At 38.2% G+C, this 22,550-nt stretch overlaps 1 protein-coding gene across 1 annotated transcript; it reads right to left on the reverse strand.

The window, feature by feature from the left end:
* Window positions 1–3,396: 3,396 nt before the first annotated feature.
* On the reverse strand, window positions 3,397–22,134 carry slc7a10a (solute carrier family 7 member 10a). The gene is made up of 11 exons (XM_077228973.1): window positions 21,886–22,134; window positions 17,840–18,044; window positions 17,360–17,511; window positions 10,523–10,648; window positions 8,595–8,748; window positions 7,570–7,693; window positions 7,356–7,459; window positions 7,172–7,268; window positions 5,486–5,635; window positions 5,209–5,386; window positions 3,397–5,114 (listed from the first exon to the last, which is right to left on the reverse strand). The coding sequence occupies exons 1-11, from the start codon at window positions 22,031–22,033 to the stop codon at window positions 5,017–5,019; spliced, it is 1,536 nt and encodes a 511-aa protein (XP_077085088.1). The 5' UTR covers window positions 22,034–22,134; the 3' UTR covers window positions 3,397–5,016.
* Between the last annotated feature and the right edge of the window lie 416 nt (window positions 22,135–22,550).

Genomic DNA, 22,550 nt, shown 5'->3' on the forward strand with positions numbered 1-22,550 from the left:
ACAAAGACTGACGTATTTCAAGTGTTAATTTCATTTAATTGTGATGATTGAAACTGACAATTAATGAAAATCCCAAAATCAGTATCTCCGAAAATTAGAATATTACTTAAGACCAATACAAAAAAGGATTTTTTAGAAATGTTGGCCAACTGAAAAGTGTGAGCATGTACAGCACTCAATACTTAGTTGGGGCTCCTTTTGCCTGAATTACTGCAGCAATGCGGCGTGGCATGGAGTCGATCAGTCTGTGGCACTGCTGAGGTGTTATGAGAGCCCAGGTTGCTCTGATAGTGGCCTTCAGCTCTTCTGCATTGTTGGGTCTGGCATCTTCCTCTTCACAATACCCCATAGATTTTCTATAGGGTTAACGTCAGGCGAGTTTGCTGGCCAATTAAGAACAGGGATACCATGGTCCTTAAACCAGGTACTGGTAGCTTTGGCACTGTGTGCAGGTGCATTGGAAAATGAAATCTGCATCTCCATAAAGTTGGTCAGCAGCAGGAAGCATGAAGTGCTCTAAAACTTCCCGGTAGATGGCTGCGTTGACTTTGGACCTCAGAAAACACATTGGACCAACACCAGCAGATGACATGGCACCCTAAACCATCACTGACTGTGGAAACTTTACACTGGACTTCAAGCAACGTGGATTCTGTGCCTCTCCTCTAGTCCTCCAGACTCTGGGACCTTGATTTCCAAAGGGAATGCAAAATTTACTTTCATCAGAGAACATAACATGGACCACTCCGCAGCAGTCCAGTTCTTTTTGTCTTTAGCCCAGGCGAGACGCTTCTGACGCTGTGTCTTGTTCAAGAGCGTCTTGACACAAGGAATGCGACAGCTGAAACCCATGTCTTGCATACTTCTGAGCGTGGTGGTTCTTGAAGCACTGACTCTAGCTGCAGTCCACTCTTTGTGAATCTCCCCCACAATTTTGAATGGGTTTTTTTTCTCAATCTTCTCCAGGGTGCGGTTATCTGTATTGCTTGTACACTTTTTTCTACCACATCTTTTCCTTCCCTTCGCCTCTCTATTAATGTGCTTGGACACAGAGCTCTGTGACACCTTTTGTGTCTTGCCCTCCTTGTGCAAGATGTCACTGGTCATCTTTTGGACAGCTGTCAAGTCAGCAGTCTTCCCCATGATTGTGTAGCCTACATAACTAGACTGAGAGACCATTTAAAGGCCTTTGCAGGTGTTTTGAGTTAATAAGCTGATTAGAGTGTGGCACCAGGTGTCTTTTAATATTGAACCTTTTCACAATATTCTAATTATCTAAGATACTGATTTTGGGGTTTTCATTAGTTGTCAGTTATAATCATCAAAATTAAAAGGAATGAACACTTGACATATATCAGTGTGTGTGTAATGAATGAATATAATTTCCAAATTTCACTTTTTGAATGGAATTACTGAAATAAATCATATGACCAGCACATCTGTATATATATATATATATATATATATATATATATATATATATATACACAATACCACTCAAAAGTTTATTGTCAGTGAGTTTTTTTTAATGATTTTGAAAGATATATTTTATGCTCACCAAGGCTGCTGTAAATACTGTAATTATAGTAATGTTTTTTATGCATCCTTGTTAAATAGAAGTATTCATTTTTAAAGTCATACTGACCCCAAACTTTTGAACGGTAGTGTAAGATTTTATACACCAAGACTACTGGAGCTTTGTGCTGATTTAGTGATGATATGTCATCTTTTTGTATTTAAGGTTTGTTTGTTTTGTTATGTAATGGCAGGTCCAGCAATGACATGAGTTAATGTTAAGAAGCTTCCCCCTCGTCCCTCCCCATGTCTTTTCTTAAGGGAAGCAGAACTCAGGGATTGAATAATGGTTAATGAGAGAGAGATGCAGTTAACATGGATATCTTTGTTAAGCTGTAGTCTGAAGCCATCAGGACATCACAGTCAACGGAAAATGACTGTCACATTTGTGTTTGAGCTCACACCAGTTAGTGTCTTTATTTTTCAATTTCATTTGCATTCATGCATTTAGCACTTGAGGGACTTGTTTGCCAGTAAGATTACGTCACTGCCTTTTTCCATGAATGTATGTCCTTGTTTTTAAATGTAGTGCCACATACACTGTGCAAGTCATACTTGCTGCTTTAGCACACTTGGTCCTGGTCCAAGCTTGGAAATAATCGGAACTACTCGAAAAAAAAAGCTGGTCCCATCTTTGAAGGGTCAGTACGTTCCTTCATCTCATTCTCTCTGCTGGCCGACTGCCTGTTATTTCACACATCTCCTCCATCCTCCACGCTCAGACTGGAGGATCTCTGATCACAGAGGTTCAAGAATGTGCCACTGAAATTAACAGATGTTATACAGTTGCAAAAGATGTTTAGATTCAGTGCCATTAGAGAAGTCCTGCATTTTCTGGGTTCAATTAAATGGCTTTAAAAAAGTACTTCTAAAATACTTTACTTGCTTGCAGTTTCCGAGACTATTTCTTCGACATTTCTTTTGAATAATTCAAATAAAATTCACTGGAAGAGATCAATCAGCCGATACAGCCACAGTAAAGGCTTTGGGGTTATTCGGCCAGCAGCTTGAAACCTAGACCAGTGGTTCTCAAACTTTTTGACTCGGAGGCCAACCACACAACATTTGAAGACCTCCATTTTAATAACAAAAACTAGCGGTCTTGAAATATTTAATTAATCAAGATCAAGTTTGTTTCTACAAGTTTCAAGAACTGTTTGACTTGTATATCAACAATATGTATTAAGGGAAAATAATTATTATTTTGATTTTGTGTGTGTGTTTAGCGTTTTTACTAAGTTCAATTAATATAATTAACTTCAGCGTCAGCCCCCTTGGAAGTTTACTGGGGAACTGTGTTTGAGAACCACTGCCCTGGACTGACCTCTTTCTTATTCTTTTTTTCATTGCAGTCTATTTTTGCATTTTGTAAATATATTTAACATTTACATTTTTTCCCCTTCCAGACTGGTTGTGTATGTGTGGTAATGGTCAAGGTGGCTACATGTTTGGTTTTGATAAATTTCATTTCCTGGATGGATGAAAAGTACTTTGTATTTACTTGTACCTTGCATTAAACGCACATTTCTCCATCAGATTTCGACTAATTTATGTGTTATCTGGAGAGAGTCATTCATAAACATAATCTTCCGGGAAGAACACAATTAGCCCTTTAGCATATATAGACCAGGGGGCATATTACAGAAACTTCCTGTCAGAAGTTGAGATCCTAACCCTCACTATAATTACTAAACAGATTTTGTATGTTTCTGTAATATACTGAAAGCTTTGTGTCAATGCTGCGACCTCCGGAGGTCACATTTGCTGGCCGCATACATCATGGATTTCAGAAAGTAATAATCATAAAATTGACTGTTATTGTGCAGCATAAATTACTGTAATTTCTTTATTTGCAATATAATGGAAGCAGCTGAAATTCTTCAATTCTGAAACGAGGCAGCCTCAATTACATGTTACCGACAAATGCGACCGCATGTCTTTACTCATACACACACAGAGTTACACAATTACTACTTGCAACCTTTTTTAGAATTAAATTTAATGTGCTAATATTGTTATTGATAAACACCTTTTAACATCTTTACAAAACAAGTATATCAGCATACATATCTATAGTGCATACAATATGAAACATGTATGCTTAATACATACAGTACGTTTCACACTTTACTAATGTCAGGAATGTGATCTCACAATGAATCCCTGATGTATTTGAAATTGTAATATTTACATTAAGATTTCACTGTACTGTGCTTTTCATTGTGCCTTCGCCGCTGTGGGCAGTGAGAGCATGAACACTACTAGTCTTGGGCAGACATCACTGAGCTGGACACATGGAAAGAGACGAGCACTTCATACAGGGTATGATCATGTGTCTTGAAAGATCTGACCTGAATAGGGCACTCAAGTGCAAAAACCTCTAAACAACTCCTTCAGATCCAAAAATCTGTTTGACAGACTTCAGTTTGGTGGTCAGTTTCAAATGAAGACATGGATATCTTCACTGTTGCATATAGCTCAATGGAATGTCCATGTTTAGTGCCTAAAAGAGACAAATGTCTAAAATATCTAAAGGCATTAATTGGTGGACTGCATCTCCTTTTGGATAACAGTTGAAAGTGTCTGCCTAGCAGGATTTTTTTTTAATGTAAAGCACCTTTTATGTAAATAACGTTATTCAAGATGAATGAACATGGAACATCTCATGGTTCCTATCATCAGCATAAGGCTAAAAGACTGGCAGTGCTAATGAGTGCTGGGGTAGAGCCTCTGTTAAACAGTGGCAGGAGATTGTTGCTTTTTCAGGAAGCATGGCAATACATTTAGTGTGCAATATGCTAAAAATAGGCAACTACATTAAAGTGCCTAGACTATTCTTGCATAGACAGTTGAGCGAAGCTAGTCATAATTACATGTTTTGTTTTTTATGCTTGAGGGAGTAAGTAATTATTAAGAGGACTAGAGGTCAAGGCCTAATCCTCTAGAAAGTTCAGACTTACAGATGGAGTTTAGATTTCAGAAGACTGGGTTAAGAGGTAAAAAGGCTTCATCAAGTCCCCTTCACTCACTTACGGGGGATTGCTAATAAAAAGTCTACTTAAAGTAAAGATAAAACCTCAAATACAAAGAGAGATCCTGTAAGGTACATGAGAATACACCAACAGTTCTCAAAATATGAACAACTCCCAGAGAAAACATGATGACGACATAGCAATTCACCTCCGAAAGGACAGGGGAAGGGTGCATTCAATTACAAGGTGATGTCCGGACAAATTTGCGAGGGGAGAACTGTTTCAACTAAGAAATGTGATGTCTGAGCGAGAAAACATAAAACTTCTGTTTCTTCTGCTGTGATGGCTGAGTCTCAGAGGAGCGTCTGGGGAGCATCTCCTCACATACAGCATCAGACAAAGAAAACACTCAACAACGAATGGGTCTTTGCTATTTCAAACAGGAGTGCCGGAAGTCCTGTGCTGACTCTCACAGCTCCGATTTTTCTGTAAGAGGCTGTATTTCAGAAGGATCTTCCTGGGGGAAAACCACATAACACAACTTCTGTCCCAGATAGGTGACTTTCTCTGAAACACATGAACATTTATTAGATGTCAGACGGTTTTTCGTTGCAGAGTGTTAACAAATCAAAGCAAAGAAGTTTTGGCTGGTCTTACTCACCCATGGCACTGTAAACCCAGTATGGTTTGTTCTTCCACTGCACTCCAATGAAGTAGATGGGGACTCCAGTGAGCATGATGACCAGCCCCATACCACACACCACAGGCTCCGAGTACAGACTGAAGCCCAGCAACACCGCCCAGAACACTAGATAGCTGAAAGGGACCAACAAGTTTACCTGCACAAAGGGAGAGAAGAAGAGGTAGGTGAATAAAACTAAAACACTGACATGTCAATCCATCTTCCTGATGAGGTCTTTAGGTGGCAACTTAAGTACCTTGATGGGTCTGAATAGTTTGGGTTTCTTCCATCTGTAGTACAGCAGCCCAGCTATAGTGACTCCATATGAGAGGTAGTTTATAAAAGACACGTAGTTTATCAAGTTATGAGTGTCCCCGATACACAGGATCACTATGGTCGCCGTACACTATGGAGAACAAGAGAGAAAGACACTTAGGCCCTGTTTGCACCTGGTATAAGATCCATCTAAAACAGCGATTCTTAACCTTTTTGACTTAAAGGCCCCGCATATTGGCTAAGACATTTCTTCTGGCATTTTATGTTGTAATAATGAAAGCACTGCTTTTTGTCTCAAACTTTTTAATTAACATGAATTCAGAATGTTGATTTATTTAATTAATTAACAATGTTCATTTTGTGATTCTAGAATGTTCAAGATTCTAATTCTCTAGCTCTTCAATAAAAAACATTAGTTATTGAGGGGAAAAATAGGAATCAAAGGTTGGATTTAGATTTTTTTTCTTGCATATTAATTAAGTTAGATTCAGTTTTAATACAATAAATAAAAGAGTCATCCAGTGACCCCCTTGGAAGTTTGCTAGGCCTCCCCTGCTTGAGAACCACTAATTTTAATCAAAAAAGTTAAGAAAACCAAATCAGCACACTCTTGCTTCCAAAAGTAAAACTGTTACATTGTAATCTCACAATAAATTAGATGTTTTGGTACATATTTTAGTTCAACTTCAATTTTAACTGACCTTCACTTTGTAGTGTTGCAAATTTATTAAATGTTTAATTGAGGTTCCAATACAATAGTATATAAACAGACAGTTTCGTATACTGAATTTAGCATTTAAGGTTATAATGGTGATGATATTTGCTGTGAAACAGTTTTCCAGCAAGAGAGTCCGGCAAATCCTGTTTTCTGTATTTGTCAGATTACTGCTCTCTATCGAGCCTGCTATTCATGTATCTCTCTATTGTAAGCAGATTACTGAAACTTTGGTAGCTTCTGTCTCAGCGGGAGAGTCCTGCCATTCCTGTTCTCTAGTCTGATTGGATTGGAATTGGTAACACTCTCAGTATAGGGCAGGTTCCTAAACCTGTATACATCATTTACATGCTTTGTTCATCACAGTGTTATGCCCCTAAATGTATAATTGCAAGGGAACGTTTCCCTTAGTTCAGACTCGAGACGAGCTTGGAAGACTACAGCGACGCACAGCTCATGTTCTCAATAAAGAAACCTTCTTAAAAGATACGCCCGAGTCTCCTGGTCTACGCTTCTGAGTTTTCAAACACTTTAGAAGAAAAATTTCACAACAACTTGATCTGTGTCATTTAATGTTGATGTCAAGCAAATCCGTGAAGTTCAGTCTTTTCAAATGTTTCGATTAATTTAATTTAAGGGATTTTAATTTTAAGTGACGTGACAGTTTTTGTAAAAGGGGCGCATAAACAACAGTTTGCACCCTTTTTTAGTGCAGTGGGTTGATTGACAGGTCCTTCACTTCTGTCCAGAACGCATCAGGACAGATTAGCGAGTGTTTATAAAAAATCCAGTGTGATCACATGAGTTTTATATTACCTCTCAATGCGGTTTGAGTGATCTGTTCACAAATTCTGGACCCCGTTTAAACCTGAATTGGATCAACCAAATCATGCAGACTGAAAGCAGTGTTATATTGCATGTGCTGTCTGTGAATAGCTCTTTCTCTCTCACACAAACAAGCAGGGCAGGGATTGGTGTGCAGCTCTTAAGGTGGATCATAGCCAACAGGTAGGGCAGGTGACCCTCTCTGGCGCCTGAGAAACACAACCTGTGAAGAATGTGCAATGAAGCGGTAAATACTCTAGTTTCAGGGTTGCTGTATTAAGCCAGTGTGATAGTGCTTTTGTTTCTTTACCTAGAAGAGGTAAACAAGTATCCGTTAATCCCCCCAAAGGTGGAAAGAGCTACAGAGATGGGCATCACCCAGGAGAACATTCCTAGCAGCTTCTCACCAAATGTCTGCAACACAACACACAAAAACAGATGCCGATTCATCACCTCGATTTAAGTACCTGATAGATAGTATGTTGTTTTCGCAGAATAATGCAGAAGAGGTCAGAGAAACTCACCACAGCAACAGCGTTCGACTCTAGTAGCTCTTGAGGGGACATGGAGGTGAAGTATGCAATGTTGGTGAGAGTATAGACGAGCGTCACCAGAGGGATGGAGATGTAGATCGCACGTGGAAGATTCCTAGACAGATACACCAGAAACCATAAAACACCATACAATATACGCTGTATGAGAGCTGGGCTAATTTTCTGTAAGATTTATAAAAAGTGTGTACACAAAAAGTGAGGCAGAACTACTGTATGTGCAAAAATGAATATATGTTAAAAATCTGTGAAAATCAGGTATGAAAAAAAATTATGAACAATAAATAATTTTAATAGGCTTAATATCAACAGGTTAATATTTTGTTTGGCTAATTAATTAGGTTATCTAATTATTTTTGCTATGTTTTGCTTCTTTTTGTTGACACTTGGCAATCTTTTAATTTGTAGCCCAGATTATTCTTGAGAAAATGTGACAAGCCTTTGGCAACAGAAGAGAGCACAAAGCACAGAGAGCATCTCAAATAGCCACAAAGTAATCCTTTCTGTGACCTGGTTTGTGCATTTCCAACAACTTGAGTACTTTTGATGAGGGTTTGGAATACGGTACTTGATGCTACGCGACATGAATAAATTATGCAGATTATGGATGCTTGCTTGTTTCACTGTTTGCTGCTTCTATTTATACTGTTGCTGTATTTATTGTCACTTGTTGATTGAAAATATTGATCAGTTATTTGTTATTTGGTTATTGAAAGCTTTTTTTTTTTTACATAGAATTATTATTCGCTTACCATCATGTGGTTTGTGTATTAAAGGAGGTCTATGTACATGTGCCTGTTTGTGTGTTATGCTGTGCAGCCATTGTTCTGATTGCATTTTGTTAATGGAGAACAAAGAATATTTACTCGGCAGTAACTGCACTTAAACCATGTACATCTCCCCAAGAGGCCCCCGAAGGCACATTGGGGGCCCCAGGCGATCGCCTGTAGGATGGCCTGACCCTGATTTTGACACGGTAAAGACTAATAAAGACTCACTTGCGAGGCTCAACCACCTCTTCAGTGACATAGTTCAGGAAATTCCATCCACTGTATGCAAATGACGCCTGCAGGAAAGCCAGAGCAATCTGCCCCACTGACGGATCCTTTATGAACTTAAAAGCTGCCTGAGGCTCCAATGCTTCATAGTGTCCTAGAGAGAGAGACATATATATAGAGAATATCTATTTAATTCATACAGGATTTGCATTTGGCAGACACTTTTATGCAAAGGGACTTGCATTGCATTTCAAAGGCACTGACCTCAGTCAGTGTCTCTATAGCTATGCTATGCTCTACTGTTTGGGCTACAGGAATACTCACCAAATCTAAGATCTTGAGCTCTTTGTTTTGTTTAATTCATAAAACGCTGTATTTTGCACATGCTCTTGGGATCAATCGGTTCACATTCATCCTGACACTCTACTGTCATCAGTTTGATTTCATTATTCCACTACATAGGCAGAGCCTCTAAAAAGCCTTTCTCTCTACTGTCATTTAAGAGTGAAACTGCACTACTCAGTTCTCTCATTTACTCAATTCTTTCTCTTGTCAGTTGTCAGGGAATGCCTCCAGACAAGCACACTAAATAAAAATATAAATAAAAAAAGTCTGCCCATAACGATTCACAGCCATAACCTGCTGCTTTATTGTAATATTACTCAGTAGTGTAAAAGACAGTTCACATTGTTAAAACATTTCTTACATTTTGCATTAGTGTCACAATTATATCCTACATTCTTAGCTTAGTTTATTATGAACTGCCTAAATTAAAAGAGTCAGCTACTGCTTTACTTTAAAGAAATATCCTAACATTCCTGTTTCAACTAACTTATTAAATTATTGTAGAATAGAGGTTGTGATAGTGAGTTATATATAAATGACATTTTGCCCAGATTTTTTCCTCGATTTGCAGTCTGGAGTTGACGCTGTCTGATTAAAAAAAAAGCCAGTCTGTAGATTTTTTTGGGCAGTCAGAGCTGACATATTTAGCAGAAAATCGCATGATGCGCACAGACTGCGCCACCAGATGTGCCAATAAGCAAAGCGACATGTGCCATTGGTTTCTGTGCGTCAGATGCCATGTCATGTAATGTTAAAACCGCTTCTGGAGAGTTGTCTGGTAGTGTGTGATCCTCAGTCGTTTAGTGCATGATGTTTTATCCTGTAACCATTTACAAAGTCTGAACGTGTTTGATGCCTAGTGTTGTTGTTTTTTTAATCTGTTCAGATTTGATAAGTCATGTAGTGTATTCCAGCCTTAAATTTCACTGGTTCAAGTTTTAGTAGGGGTGATTTATGAACCAAACCATCATTGTGCAAGGCACTAAACCGCAGGTTTCTTTGAGGGGCCTGTACCAGTAATAAATGTATTGTAAATCACTTTGAACATGAAAGTATCTCCTAAGTAACTCACATTTCAAGACCTACCACTAGATGTAGTAGTTCCTCCCAAAAGTCATTCTTTTGCTTTTTATCCATTAGATAACAGGTTAGGGCTGACAGCAGCTGGCATTAATGTGATGGGAGTGCTTGATAATTCATGGCATTTAACTGTGGGAATTAATACCAGATGTGAGTTATCATAATCCTTTCCTTTCTCTCCTTAGCCTACTCTTTATTTCTCTATTTTAATCTCTTAGCTTCATTCTCTGCTTTAGTGGTTTACACACTATAGTAAAAATCCTGTTGCTGTTCAGGAAAGTGTTAGATTGCTTATCTGTACAACAGTTTGGCCTAACAACTGAAACCAAGGGAAAAATCAATTTTGATACCCCTGTTTAATAATTAACATTACTGTACATTTATAGACCGATTTTTTAAAGCACAAAAACCCTCTTTTTTTGAGAGAGAATAGCATGTTTCATGAAAGACGACAGCTGGCAAGAACATACGTGTAAATTGTCCTGACAGTCATACACACACACCTTTGGCAATCTGGACCATTCCCACTACAATGATGAGAACAAGGGCCAGCAGCTTCCCCACAGTGAAAACATCCTGGATCCGTGTCCCCCAGCGCACACTGGAGCAGTTCACCCAAGTCAGGAACACTGTAAACACATGCAGTGAACACACAGTTATTCATTCCCATATTCCAAACTCACGACAATAATTTCCTTTAAATATTATGAAAAACATTAGCAATATCCATAAAAGGAAAGTCAAAAATATTATGTCATTTATAAATAAAGACCATCACATATTAAGAACAACTGTCACACTTTTTGGATGTCTTCTCAAAGAGCTGTTTCATGAGAAAAACTCCATCATAAGTGTCATAAGGACAAATCAGATTGTGATTCAGTAATGGAAGCAGTGTGGTTTTGTTGGCAGAGCAGCACTAACTGGTCACATGGTCCATTTTTATTAGCTTGATGAGGGGAAATAAAGTTCAGATGTAACTTATTTTACTGCTGCAGGCAAAACACTGACCCATTCATGGCTAAGTGGTTCTCAACCAAGGGGCCAGGGCCCACTCAGCAAACTTCCAAGGGAGCCTCAAAATAACTTAATGACTTTTAAAAGAAAAAAATAAGCATTGAAATCTGCTAAAACAACTAAAAAACTAAATATTTCTTATTTTATGGGAAGTATGTGGGAACCTTGGAATAACTGCATATATGATGTAGGTAGAAATTATGAGAAAAATATTTTTTATAATCTTTATTACTTTTCCAGTACATCACGAATGACTGTAAAAGTCAAGTAAATGCATTAATACTTATGGAATCCTTATGGAAATTAAATGTAGAGAAACGTCAGATGTCAGGCCTTCAAATGCTGTTGTGGGCAATGGGGGGAGACGGTTACCTTATCTACCTTATAGATGTATTTGGTATCTATCTTTATGCATCACAATTGGGAGTTCTTTAGAAACAAAAAAGAGTAGTTTATCAAGGGACATCAATGCAACACAGCCTAAAGCTGACAGGTTAAAAAACTATACATTCACAAACAGAAGTACAGGCATTATAGGCCACTGCTTGTCTGTACATCTGTGTTGAGGTTAGTGGCTTCTGTGTTCAGCTGCATTGTGTAACAGGTCCGGTGTAGATCCGGTACACAGAGGTCCGTCTCCAGGGCTTGACGGCACGGTATACCCAGGCATGCCGAGGGAGACACTGGGCAAAGGGGAGACGGGTTACCCCCACTCATCCATCAATGGCCGGAATTACCCGCCCACACACGAAAACACATGCGGGGCATCTGTCAGACCCCCCTAGACAAACAGCTTCCGATGCCCCACGACAAAACGGCCCAGACGCCAGCTGAATTTTTGGCCAGGGTAAACAGTCGACAAGAGCAGTTCACAGCCTGCAAACTAACAGCTAACCTGCTCAACTTCATCCACACATGTAATCCTGAGCTCAATACACACCACCAGTAAACCTCCATGCCCTCACAGCACCTTGAGAGTCATTACAATATTTTCATAGGTATTTATGTGCTCTTAGCCACCTTAAAATTATAACAATAACAATATGATAAAAACATGTTCAAATCTTAAAAAACATTGACAACATAGCAACATACATAGGAGATAGTTCACTCAAAAAATTTAAATTTCATCATCATTTACTTACGGATGACATTCTTTCTTCATGTTTTTTCTTTCACAGTATAAACTCATACAGGCTTACGACAGAAGCGTGAGTACGTGATGATAGAATATTCATTTTTGAGTGAACTATCCCTTTAACATAAATTATTAATATTAATGAATGTGAATGTGTTTTGGTCGCGTGTGCAATTAAGCATTTTATAATATAGGTTTACAACAGTTACAGTGTTTGTCATGGTTTTGTTTGCTCTTGTTTGACTTTAACGGATCTGACTCCAGATCCTTCTGTTTTGTATCACAGCGCAGGAGTGACTAAGAGTGGCCAAATGAAGTTAAATGAACACAAAGCTAATGAGAGGAGAATTCTAATTAAGTGCCAACAGCCTTTAAATCTGCCAAAATACAATCACTCACTCCAAACTCCTGAGAGGGACATCCCCCTGCAGCTAATTGACCGATAAAGCCAACAAAAGATGCACTAAATACACAAAAATGTGCAAAACATTACAACTCTCTGTTGGCTAAGAACTAAAATGAGTACTATATTTTTCACGTTCACTCAGTATTACAGATCGCAGGCTTTTTAAAAAGTTTTATTTAAAGAAAGACATGAATAAATAAATTTGATAAATAAAACCTCTGTGAATACCAGGTTGAGAGGCCTGAATTGTAATATAGGCAAAAGATTGGCTACTTTGAAAACCCTAAAACACAATTGAATATTTTTGTCACTGCGTAATTTATATACCATACGTCCTTTTGTTTTGCTTAATTTTTATGGTATTTTGACTGGTATTGTCTCTTTACTTTTATTTGACAGGATTTATGCATTTATAAATTGATATTTTCCAAATTATATGGCTGTTCAGAGACATACTGTCAGCCCTTTCATCAGAAGACACAAATCTGAGAAACAAGAGTTAGTTGAGTCACATGCACAGATCTCTTTCAATCTCTATAGTGTGTGGCCATTACTTTTACACAAGAGAGAAGCTTCCAACACACTCATAAACCTAAGCATTAGTACAGTAAATAACACATCACATACAGTTGTAAAAAAGCAATGTGACACACATATTTTCTTTAACGTCAAATTTGAAATCAAATTAAAACTCCCAGCACAGGTCTGTGCACTGTAAAATCGAATATTGTTCTTACTAACTATTGTTTAGTTAACTTTAATTAATCTCCGACAATGTGTTGAACTTACTTTAAAAAAAATAGTAATTTGTACTGTTTGCATGCTATGCCTTCATTACTCAGAAAACCCTATTAAACATTACTTGACTGGTTTGAGTACCGGGGCAAATGGTTTTTGATGCGGGACAATTCTTACTAGACTTTTCACTTATTTGTTCCACTTCTGCAGTCATCATTCTTAGTTGCATACGCTCATTTTCCAGTCTTGTTGAATGTTATTGTCAATACAACTAAACATTTTGGGAGAACGTCACGTAAGTTGACTTCATAAATTCATGTTGATTTCCTAAAATCAACCTAAAATTCCTCACCATTATTGTGATTAGTGTTCCCTTTGGTTGGGCACTTCATTTATATCATTCTGATTCTCTTCCAATTGATGCAGTGATGCAACATGAAACCACAGTTATTTGATTTCAAAGGAAGTGAAGTAATAAATATTTTATATACAGTATTTATACTTAAATTATTTCCATGTTCTTAATGAATGTATTTATTATGTATAACATGATTATCATGTTAAAAAATGATCTTTTTACATTTTAATTGCAAAAACTTTTAATTGGGTTGATATAATCCCTCTATATTTGTGACAATATCTTGCAATTTTGCTTGAGTCACACACAGACTTCAACATTCAGCATGCAAACCACAACAATGGTAACAAGTTTTTTTTAAATTAATTAATTAGACCATTGCAATTTTTTTTCTGCCTCTTGTCAGTATAACCCCAATAACGATAGCAAATACAATTTTAATGGTTAAATAAAGCCAAAAATGGTAAAACAAAGCAATTAATTTATTCATGCCGCAATGCACTCTTGGTGTACACTTCCTCGAATCACAGATAGAATTAAGTTGACAAAACTTAAATAGATTAAGTAAGAAGGACTTGACGTAATTAAGTTATGCTTACTTACTTAAATTAAGGAAACGAGTTTGCACAATTTAATTAAGTAAACTGAACTAATTCGTTTTTGTGTGTCTAGTCCAGCAGAGAGAGAGAGAGAGTGTGTGTGTGTGTGTGTGTGTGTGTGTGTGTGTGTGTGTGTGTGTGTGTGTGTGTGTGTGTGTGTGTGTGTGTGTGTGTGTCTGTGTGACTGTGTGTGACTGTGTGTGTGACTGTGTGTGTGTGACTGTGTGTATCTCTCTTTGTAATCTGACTTCAGCAGACAGAGCTTGTGACATTCATTCAGAACATTCAGAAGGGGAGGGCAAATGTAACACATGCCGCGATATAGACAAATTCTCACACAGTGCAACTAAGAACATTCACTCACACATAAACAGGAGTTCATACATGCATCAGTTTACCACTAAAAATATACCCTGCAGTGCATCAACACAGGTATAGACAGCTTGAAGCCAAAACCTTTTTTGAATTAAATTAGAATTGCGGCAGTAGACAGGATGTAGAACTGTACACACAACATATGGGGCAATCACATATACAGTAGACATTAGTAATCTAATTAGTAAACTAATTAGTAATGTCAATATTTATTTTGATATCATTTATTTATATATTTTCATATAATTTTTATACATTTATATTCATTTTAATATTTTTAAGTTATCTTATTACAGATTGTGTAACGTTTTGTGGTGCTGTCTATTAAAATTTAAATGTTTTAATGGCTGTCTTAATTGCTTATTTCTCTTAACCTTAGTTTTGAGAAGTAAGCCTAATCTTTTAAAGATTATGTTACAAATAACATAAAACTTAACGTTATTGTTTTGTCACATACATTTTGTCTTACAGTTAAATTTCTTTAAGTTGCAACCCAGTAAATTCCTCTTCCTGTCATTTTACTCACAACAAACTTTCTACGGGCGTGGCCAATTCAATTCAAATTCCATCTCCATTCCATGGACTGAAAGGGAGCCAGTTCTTTAACTCTGAATTTCGTCCAACATTACTTCAATCCACACCACTGAAAAATCCAACGGAGGTTCATGAACACACGACAAGCAAGTCAAATTTGTGCATCCAATGCATTTTTTACATTGCAAGTGACATTGTTCCTATTTGTGTGGGAACTGTGTGTATAATATGTGTGAAAAATCTGTGCGTAAAGACCTCAGATGTTCCCCTGAGGTCTTTGGATGTCGCAGTTTAGGTTATTTGCTTGGTCTAAAGGTTAATGGCAGATGATGGGAGGGAACGCGTTACAACTGTGCCCACCCTAAACATGACTCACAGACTCCAAAAAGCTTATTAAAAAATCATTATTTACTCTTCATTTGTCAGGTTTAAGAGTTTTAGCGCCATTCACAAAATCCCGCCTCCATGCTCTTCTCCATCAAAGAGCGTTGGGGTAGCCAGGACAACCGCAAGGTCCCCAAACAATACACAATACAGAAGACACGCCCACATGTTCCGCCGGCTCAAAGCCTGGCACCATTACGGAGTCTGACGCCACACAGAGTGAGGGTCAGGTGCCCTTATACCACAACATCAATACCAACCCCACCCTGTGATCTGGACCCAAACAAATACGTTCCTTGAACATTGGCCTGATCAGAGAAGAGCACAGTGATATGGGATGCAGGTCTAGCATCCTTTGATAGGGCACATACATGAGGTGTCTTCCTTAAATAGAGCACTTGGCCCTTGTCACCCTGCTTTCTAGAATGTGACTGACTCAAAGCTTTTGTTGGCTGCTCTTCAGGACAGATTCTGGATTCTGCTGCCAAAAATAGGGATGGATGGCTCAACTCAGCCAGCACTGTCATAAGGACCACTGCCCTCACATTGACACACCCCCAGTACTCCTTCCTTAGAGCCCCTGTCCAGATCTGACAGGTCCAAACCAGCTGAGTCACGGGGCTCTTTGGAAACAAACACGTACACACACGCATGCATAGACATACTGTACATTTGACTGGTTCATCTCCAACAGTTCCAAAAATATCCTGCCACACACCCACCAGGGTTAAGAACCAGGATTAAAGCACTGTAAAGTGGTATAGACACACAAGGGAGAGAAGGCAATTGAGAAAGAGAAAAATACAGAATGATAGACAAAACAGCGGCTCTAGATTCATCATGACGGAATCTATTAGTCAGAATAAACTGTCTAAGCCCTAGAGCAGTGGTTCTCAAACTTTTTTTAGTCGCGGCCCCCCTTAAACCTTTATTGAAACCTAATATTTCAGTGATGCTTTGGATGAGCAATATATAAAAGTGCAAAGTGCGGTGATCGCTATTCACGCACTTGAACGTCGTTGCAACGGCTGTTATTTTGGGGGGTTTTCTGCTGATCTCCTGCGCCCCCCCTGCAGTATCCTTGCGCCCACCCTGGGGGGCGCGCCCCACACTTTGGGAACAACTGCCCTAGAGATCAGGGGGAATTCCTCTGAGGGGGCAAAGAAGGCAGTGCCTGCTCAAAAAAATTAATGAGAAAATCTATATTACAAAAATAAAACAATGCAAATATTACACAATGTGACATTACATAGTGTATAAATCACTCACTTTCCTAAAGTAACACTGTCCAACAGCAAAAACAGCAGGTAAAGGTGGAGTGGGAGTCCGCGTTTCTCTTGCCTCCCTGAGCCCATTGATTTTTAACAGACCCCCTAAAGCGTGGAGTGGGTTTGATGGGGAGTAATTGAGAATGAAGGAAGGGAAGTCACGTGAGAGGAGGCGATGCCTCCTTTGGGCTATAATTGGATATTGGTTGTGATTGGATATGATAAATAAATCCCGCATCTTGTTTTTGTGTGCATTCACAAATTGTGTTGAATGAAAAAAAGATGGCGTTTAATGGGAAGACTAATTAAAAAGTAAGTAAATACCTCAGTCACTTAGATCACCACTTTGTCACATCAAAATCACACTTGAAATGGCCTGATAACATGATGACTGTGGGGGGGTTTGTGAGCAATCAGCTTGGTGAAATTAAAGGTAGGTGCTCACATGACAGCAGCAGTAAATCAGAGCTGACCAGAGAAGGTCATAAAAAACCTCATTACTAATGGTGTGTGCTGTACTCACAGACGCAGGCGGTTGAGAGGACGCGGGTGGCGATGTATGGAGGCAGGCAGTTTGGGAAGGCAGGCTGTAGCACATAGTTGGAGAAGGTGAGCGCAATCACAGCCAGAGTTGTTGGGTACATGATCAACACTGCGCTCCACAGCAACAAGAACCTGTAAAAACACGAAAACAAATGGCCATCTTTATCATCACCAATTTACAACAAACACAGAATTCTGAGCAGTGTTAGTGTTGTAACTGAGCAAGCAAGTAAACACATGCGAATCTCCCTGAGGAGAAGTTCCCTTGTGTGCTTCATACACACAAACTGAGACATCCATATTGACATTTATGCATTTGTAAGCCACTTTCATCCAAAGCAACGTATATTGGATCTGTTCATGCATTTCCTGGCAATCAAACCTGTGACCTTGGCATTGTTAGTGCATTCACCTTTTGAACTATATGAACGCTGAGACTAACATTCAACAATAGACCTACCCCACCAGGCCCCCGAAGATCTCTGTCACGTATGAGTAGTCTCCACCTGATTTGGGGATGGTGACGCCCAGCTCGGCATAGCAAAGAGATCCTAGGGCACAGATTCCTCCTCCGAGAACCCACACGATGAGTGAAAACCCCACACTGCCAGCATGATCTAGAACACCCTTTGGAGAGATGAAGATCCCTGAGCCAATGATGTTGCCTGAGAAAACAAAAGAAACAACAATGGGTTGTTTAGTCTTCATATAATCTAAAATAAACTATTTGGACTGAATCATGAGGTCTTCACCTAATAATGCTTGCTTGATATTCTGTATTAGAAATAAATAGAGACATACAAAAGCTGATTATTGCAAAGTTGTACAGATTAGAGCATTTGAAACAGTTTACTTGTACTGAATGCATGGGTGCATTGTAAATAAGTGAAGCAAAAATATTTGATGAATTTAATTATGCTGTCTGTATCATGCTTTCATATCACTTGCTTACTTGAAATACACTGCAGTCTTAACAAAATGATTGTTTAAATGAAAATCTTTGGTTTTTTCCCCAGAGTAAAGACAATGTGTCCTTGCAGCTGTCAAAACGCTGCTGCACATTCCAAGCAAACGGACACGATAAATAAGATCAACAATGTTAGAGTCAACAGTTGCGAAATCAAGATGAGAGTCCAGTATACAGTAAAAGGTAAATGTTCTGCTTCATTGCATATATATCTTAGTAAAACCACTCATGTGCAGTGCCTGAATGATTATGCCTCAGGAAACTTAAACAAAAAACTTTCAATTATACAAGGCTCAGCTACAGTTATGGGCCAAAGCATTATGTAATCCTTTGGGTTCTCTCTTTGTCTGCGAGTGTTCACAATAATAGAATTTGGTAGTATTGAGTGGATGTGAATGTTTGCTCCCAGCGCCTCAGACCTGTACAGAAGATAAGGCATTAAAGTTGACGAGACCCAGCGCATCTCAAAAACACTCAGTCAAATGAAATTCAAAGTTCCTGAATGAAGTTCACAGGGTCACTTGACTTTGACTGGTCGTACAACTCACAACATAACAAAACAATGTCCGCTTGCCTAACAGAAGTATTAACAACCCCTTGTATTAGTTCCAGAATTTACAGACAACGTTGTCAATGGATATTAAAGCATTTCTGTTTTAAAACTTGAGTAAATAAAAAAGGTTTTCATGTCATTTGCTGTTATTAAATTGTAGTTTATATCATCAAGAAATCGGCCGTTGGTTACATCAGCTATTGACAAACGGTCAACCACAAGCCCAGACTTTAATTAAGTTATGATGGCGATGAATGAGGTTAAATAGTTTCCATATTATTTAAAGTATTAAAAAGAAATAAACTTGAGTATTGCATGGGCAAATAGTTGTGAAGGAACTGATAAAACAAACGAAAAGTGTGAAGTTACTGATAAAATTTGTCATTGACCTTGAGTAATATCAGGAGGACATTCTACCAAATGAAAACTTTCCCATGTTCAGGAGGTAAATAAGTCACCAGTTAAAATTCAGCAGTTATTTTGACTGTATGAAATCCTTTGAGTAATTTGACATCAGAATTGTGTCAAACATTTAGAATGGCGAAGGGCTGTGAACAAAATTGCCTTGCTACCCATAAAGCCACTAAACCTTAAACATAACTGAAATCTACAGCTGCACCTGTATGCTGATCTGCCACTGGGACACCAAGCACAAAAGACTGAACCACTTTCACTTAATCTTATACAGCCATACATTTTGGGGTAAAGGTCACGGCCATAACAAACAGTTAACATTAATTATATCTTAAACTTAACTTCCTATCATTGCTTCTTGCTAAAAAAAAATCTCTATAAAGAAGAGAGAGACTAGTTATATGTTTCAGCAGTTATATATAAACCTGAGAAAATCTCCACATAGTTACATCTAAACTCTTGCACATGTCATGTGAGACCAAAATAAGGCCACATCATGTTTCAGTATTTCACGTCTAACAAAATAATGTGTCAGGTTTATTGCAGGCAGACAGATACACTGTTCTTTCTGTGTTCAGTAGTATTACAGTATCAGGTCATTTTCAGAAACAAATCTTTATTTATAAATATAAAGTGATGCATAGGTGAGTGTGTATATATATATATATATGTGTGTGTGTGTGTGTGTGTGTGTGTGTGTGTGTGTGTGTGTGTGAGTGTGTGTGTGTGTGTGTGTGTGTGTGTGTGTGTGTGTGTGTGTGTGTGTGGCCTGGTAAACCCTACATTATGGGGACAAAATGTCCCCATAAGGATGGCAATATCTGAAATCCTTGTTCGTGTGGGGACATTTTTTGGTCCCCATGAGGAAAACATCTTATAAATCATACTAAGTGATGTTTTTTGAAAATGTAAAAACGCAGAAAGTTTTCTGTGATGGGTAGGTTTAGTGGTAGGGTTAGTGTTAGGGAATAGAATATACAGTTTGTACAGAATAAAAATCATTATGTCAATGGAAAGTACCCATAAAACATGGAAACACTACATGTGTGTGTGTGTGTGTGTGTGTGTGTGTGTGTGTGTGTGTGTGTGTGTGTGTGTGTGTGTGTGTGTGTGTGTGTGTGTGTGTGTGTGTGTGTGTGTGTGTAGTTGAGAAATAAACATTTGCATCTTTAAAGGACTTATGTAAATCAACGTGTTTAATGATCTGTAACAGCGGAAACGTACATTAGTTTTTTTATTTTTTATAATATATAGCCTGAGAAATATTCACGGGAGGAAAAAATGTGGCAACTAGTCTCCTTTATACTGATACAGCTTCGGGAACACATTACAAATTACAATAACAAAATATAAAGGCATAGTGTCAATCTTATCAAAGGCTTCCATTAGATACCTTCATCTGAGTAACACAATAGCGGTAACACTTTAGTTTAGGGTCCAATTTTCACCATTGTTGCTTATAAGCATGCTTATTATTGGATGTTTATTAGTTTGTAAAGCACATATTAAAGCCTTATTCTGCATTACCATATTCTACCATATTCTACCTAAACTTAACAACTACCTTACAAACTATTAATAAGCAGTAGGCCTAATTAGGAGTTTATTGATGCAAATGGCATAGTTAATAGTCAGTTAATAGTAAGAATTGGACCCTAAACTAAAGTGTGAACACAATAGCTTGTGCTGCTCAGTATATATTTATACGCACTGAGGATTATTCACTTGATGGATGTGTCCAGCACACAAATGATAAAAAGAAGAGTTAAAAAAGGCTTTAGAGTAGTATAAAGTCTGTTTAAAGGATGCTTACATTTGAGAATGCTACAGGAAACAGGCATTTTAATTTTGATGTATTTTCCTGTCCAGAATTTATTTAATCTTAGTCCGTGATTTATTGACTACAATGAACTTTTAAATCGTGTAAGCTAATGTATTTAATCCTACAGATCAGGACATGCATAGCTACTCCAGAACATTAAAATAGCATTAAAGGGAGCAAAACGATCTTACATAAAAAGTCTAAACTTTCTGAAGTCTACCTATTTTAATTATATAGCCTACATTACACTGCACATAATATAGCAATGGACTTTTACACGTGAAGGACCCAGTGTAGTGGGTTGCAGCAGCCACGTAAGCTCGGAGTTGAGTTTCAGCCTGATTCTCTTCCTCAATGATGCAATCTGCGCTCTGATGAACAGAATGTGATGGGGACTAACGTTACTGTAAGAGGCGGCATGGCACGATACGTCTTCTCCACGGAAATCATGCAATGCTGCTTGTCTTCATGCAGACTGTTGTCCTAACAAATTAAGACAGCCGTAATCTGTGACGATATAAGTTTGGACATGATTGAGATGTAGCTTTTTAATACTTTACTCGATATTTAGGAGATCAGATATCATTAAAACCGAAAGGATATGAAAGAGCGAGGACTGAAGATTAAGATGAATAGATTAAAGAGAACAAGGCAGTGATAAAATGACAGACAAAGAAACATGCGAAGTGATAAAAGTTTAAGCTGGTTAGAGCGCACATGTTGGCACGTTAAAATGAGGAAACATCTCACCTATAATTATAGCGCACGCGCTCAAGAGACCAATTTCTTTTTTAAGAGTCACTCTATCCTTAGATCCACTTTGGTTTCCAGCAGAGTCTAACATCTTCTGTTGCTCCGTTTTCGCGCAGTTTCTCCGGTTCGTTTCGGTTCCATCCATTTGTGCGGCTGTTCAAGAAAACGGCATCTGTATCCGCGCTTGGTCTCATATAGCGAGTTGATGTAGGACTCAGGGCGCACACGCATGCGCAAAACTCCTGCTGACTGCCTCCATTTAGGCTAGATCAACAGGTTAACAATTGTCTTATGCCTGTGCACGCGCGTACCTGCGCCGCGAGGTTGCAAATGGGTACTTGACATATAACATTTCTACGTTATTTTTCATTCAATTCAAAATGTTTTCCTCCCACCATTGTACTTACATTTTTGTCTTAATCAATCCATGTTTTTTTTAATTAGCCTACAAAATAGCCTATTCCTATTCCATATACTATCAGTATCAATAATTACTGCATGTAGCCTACAATAGTTATGAAAATAGTATAAAATAATATTTTGCATTATAGTATAGCCTATCACACCACAAGACTGCTGAAGCTGCTTGAAATTTCATGTTAACTACCATTATGCTTTTTAATGTGTTGATGTATTCATGCTCTACCTGTGTCAGGTTCTTT

The sequence above is a fragment of the Siphateles boraxobius genome, unplaced genomic scaffold (assembly GCF_051911475.1).
Source record: "Siphateles boraxobius isolate OS27281-9 unplaced genomic scaffold, OSU_SipBor_1 130, whole genome shotgun sequence".
NCBI classification, from domain to species: domain Eukaryota; kingdom Metazoa; phylum Chordata; class Actinopteri; order Cypriniformes; family Leuciscidae; genus Siphateles; species Siphateles boraxobius.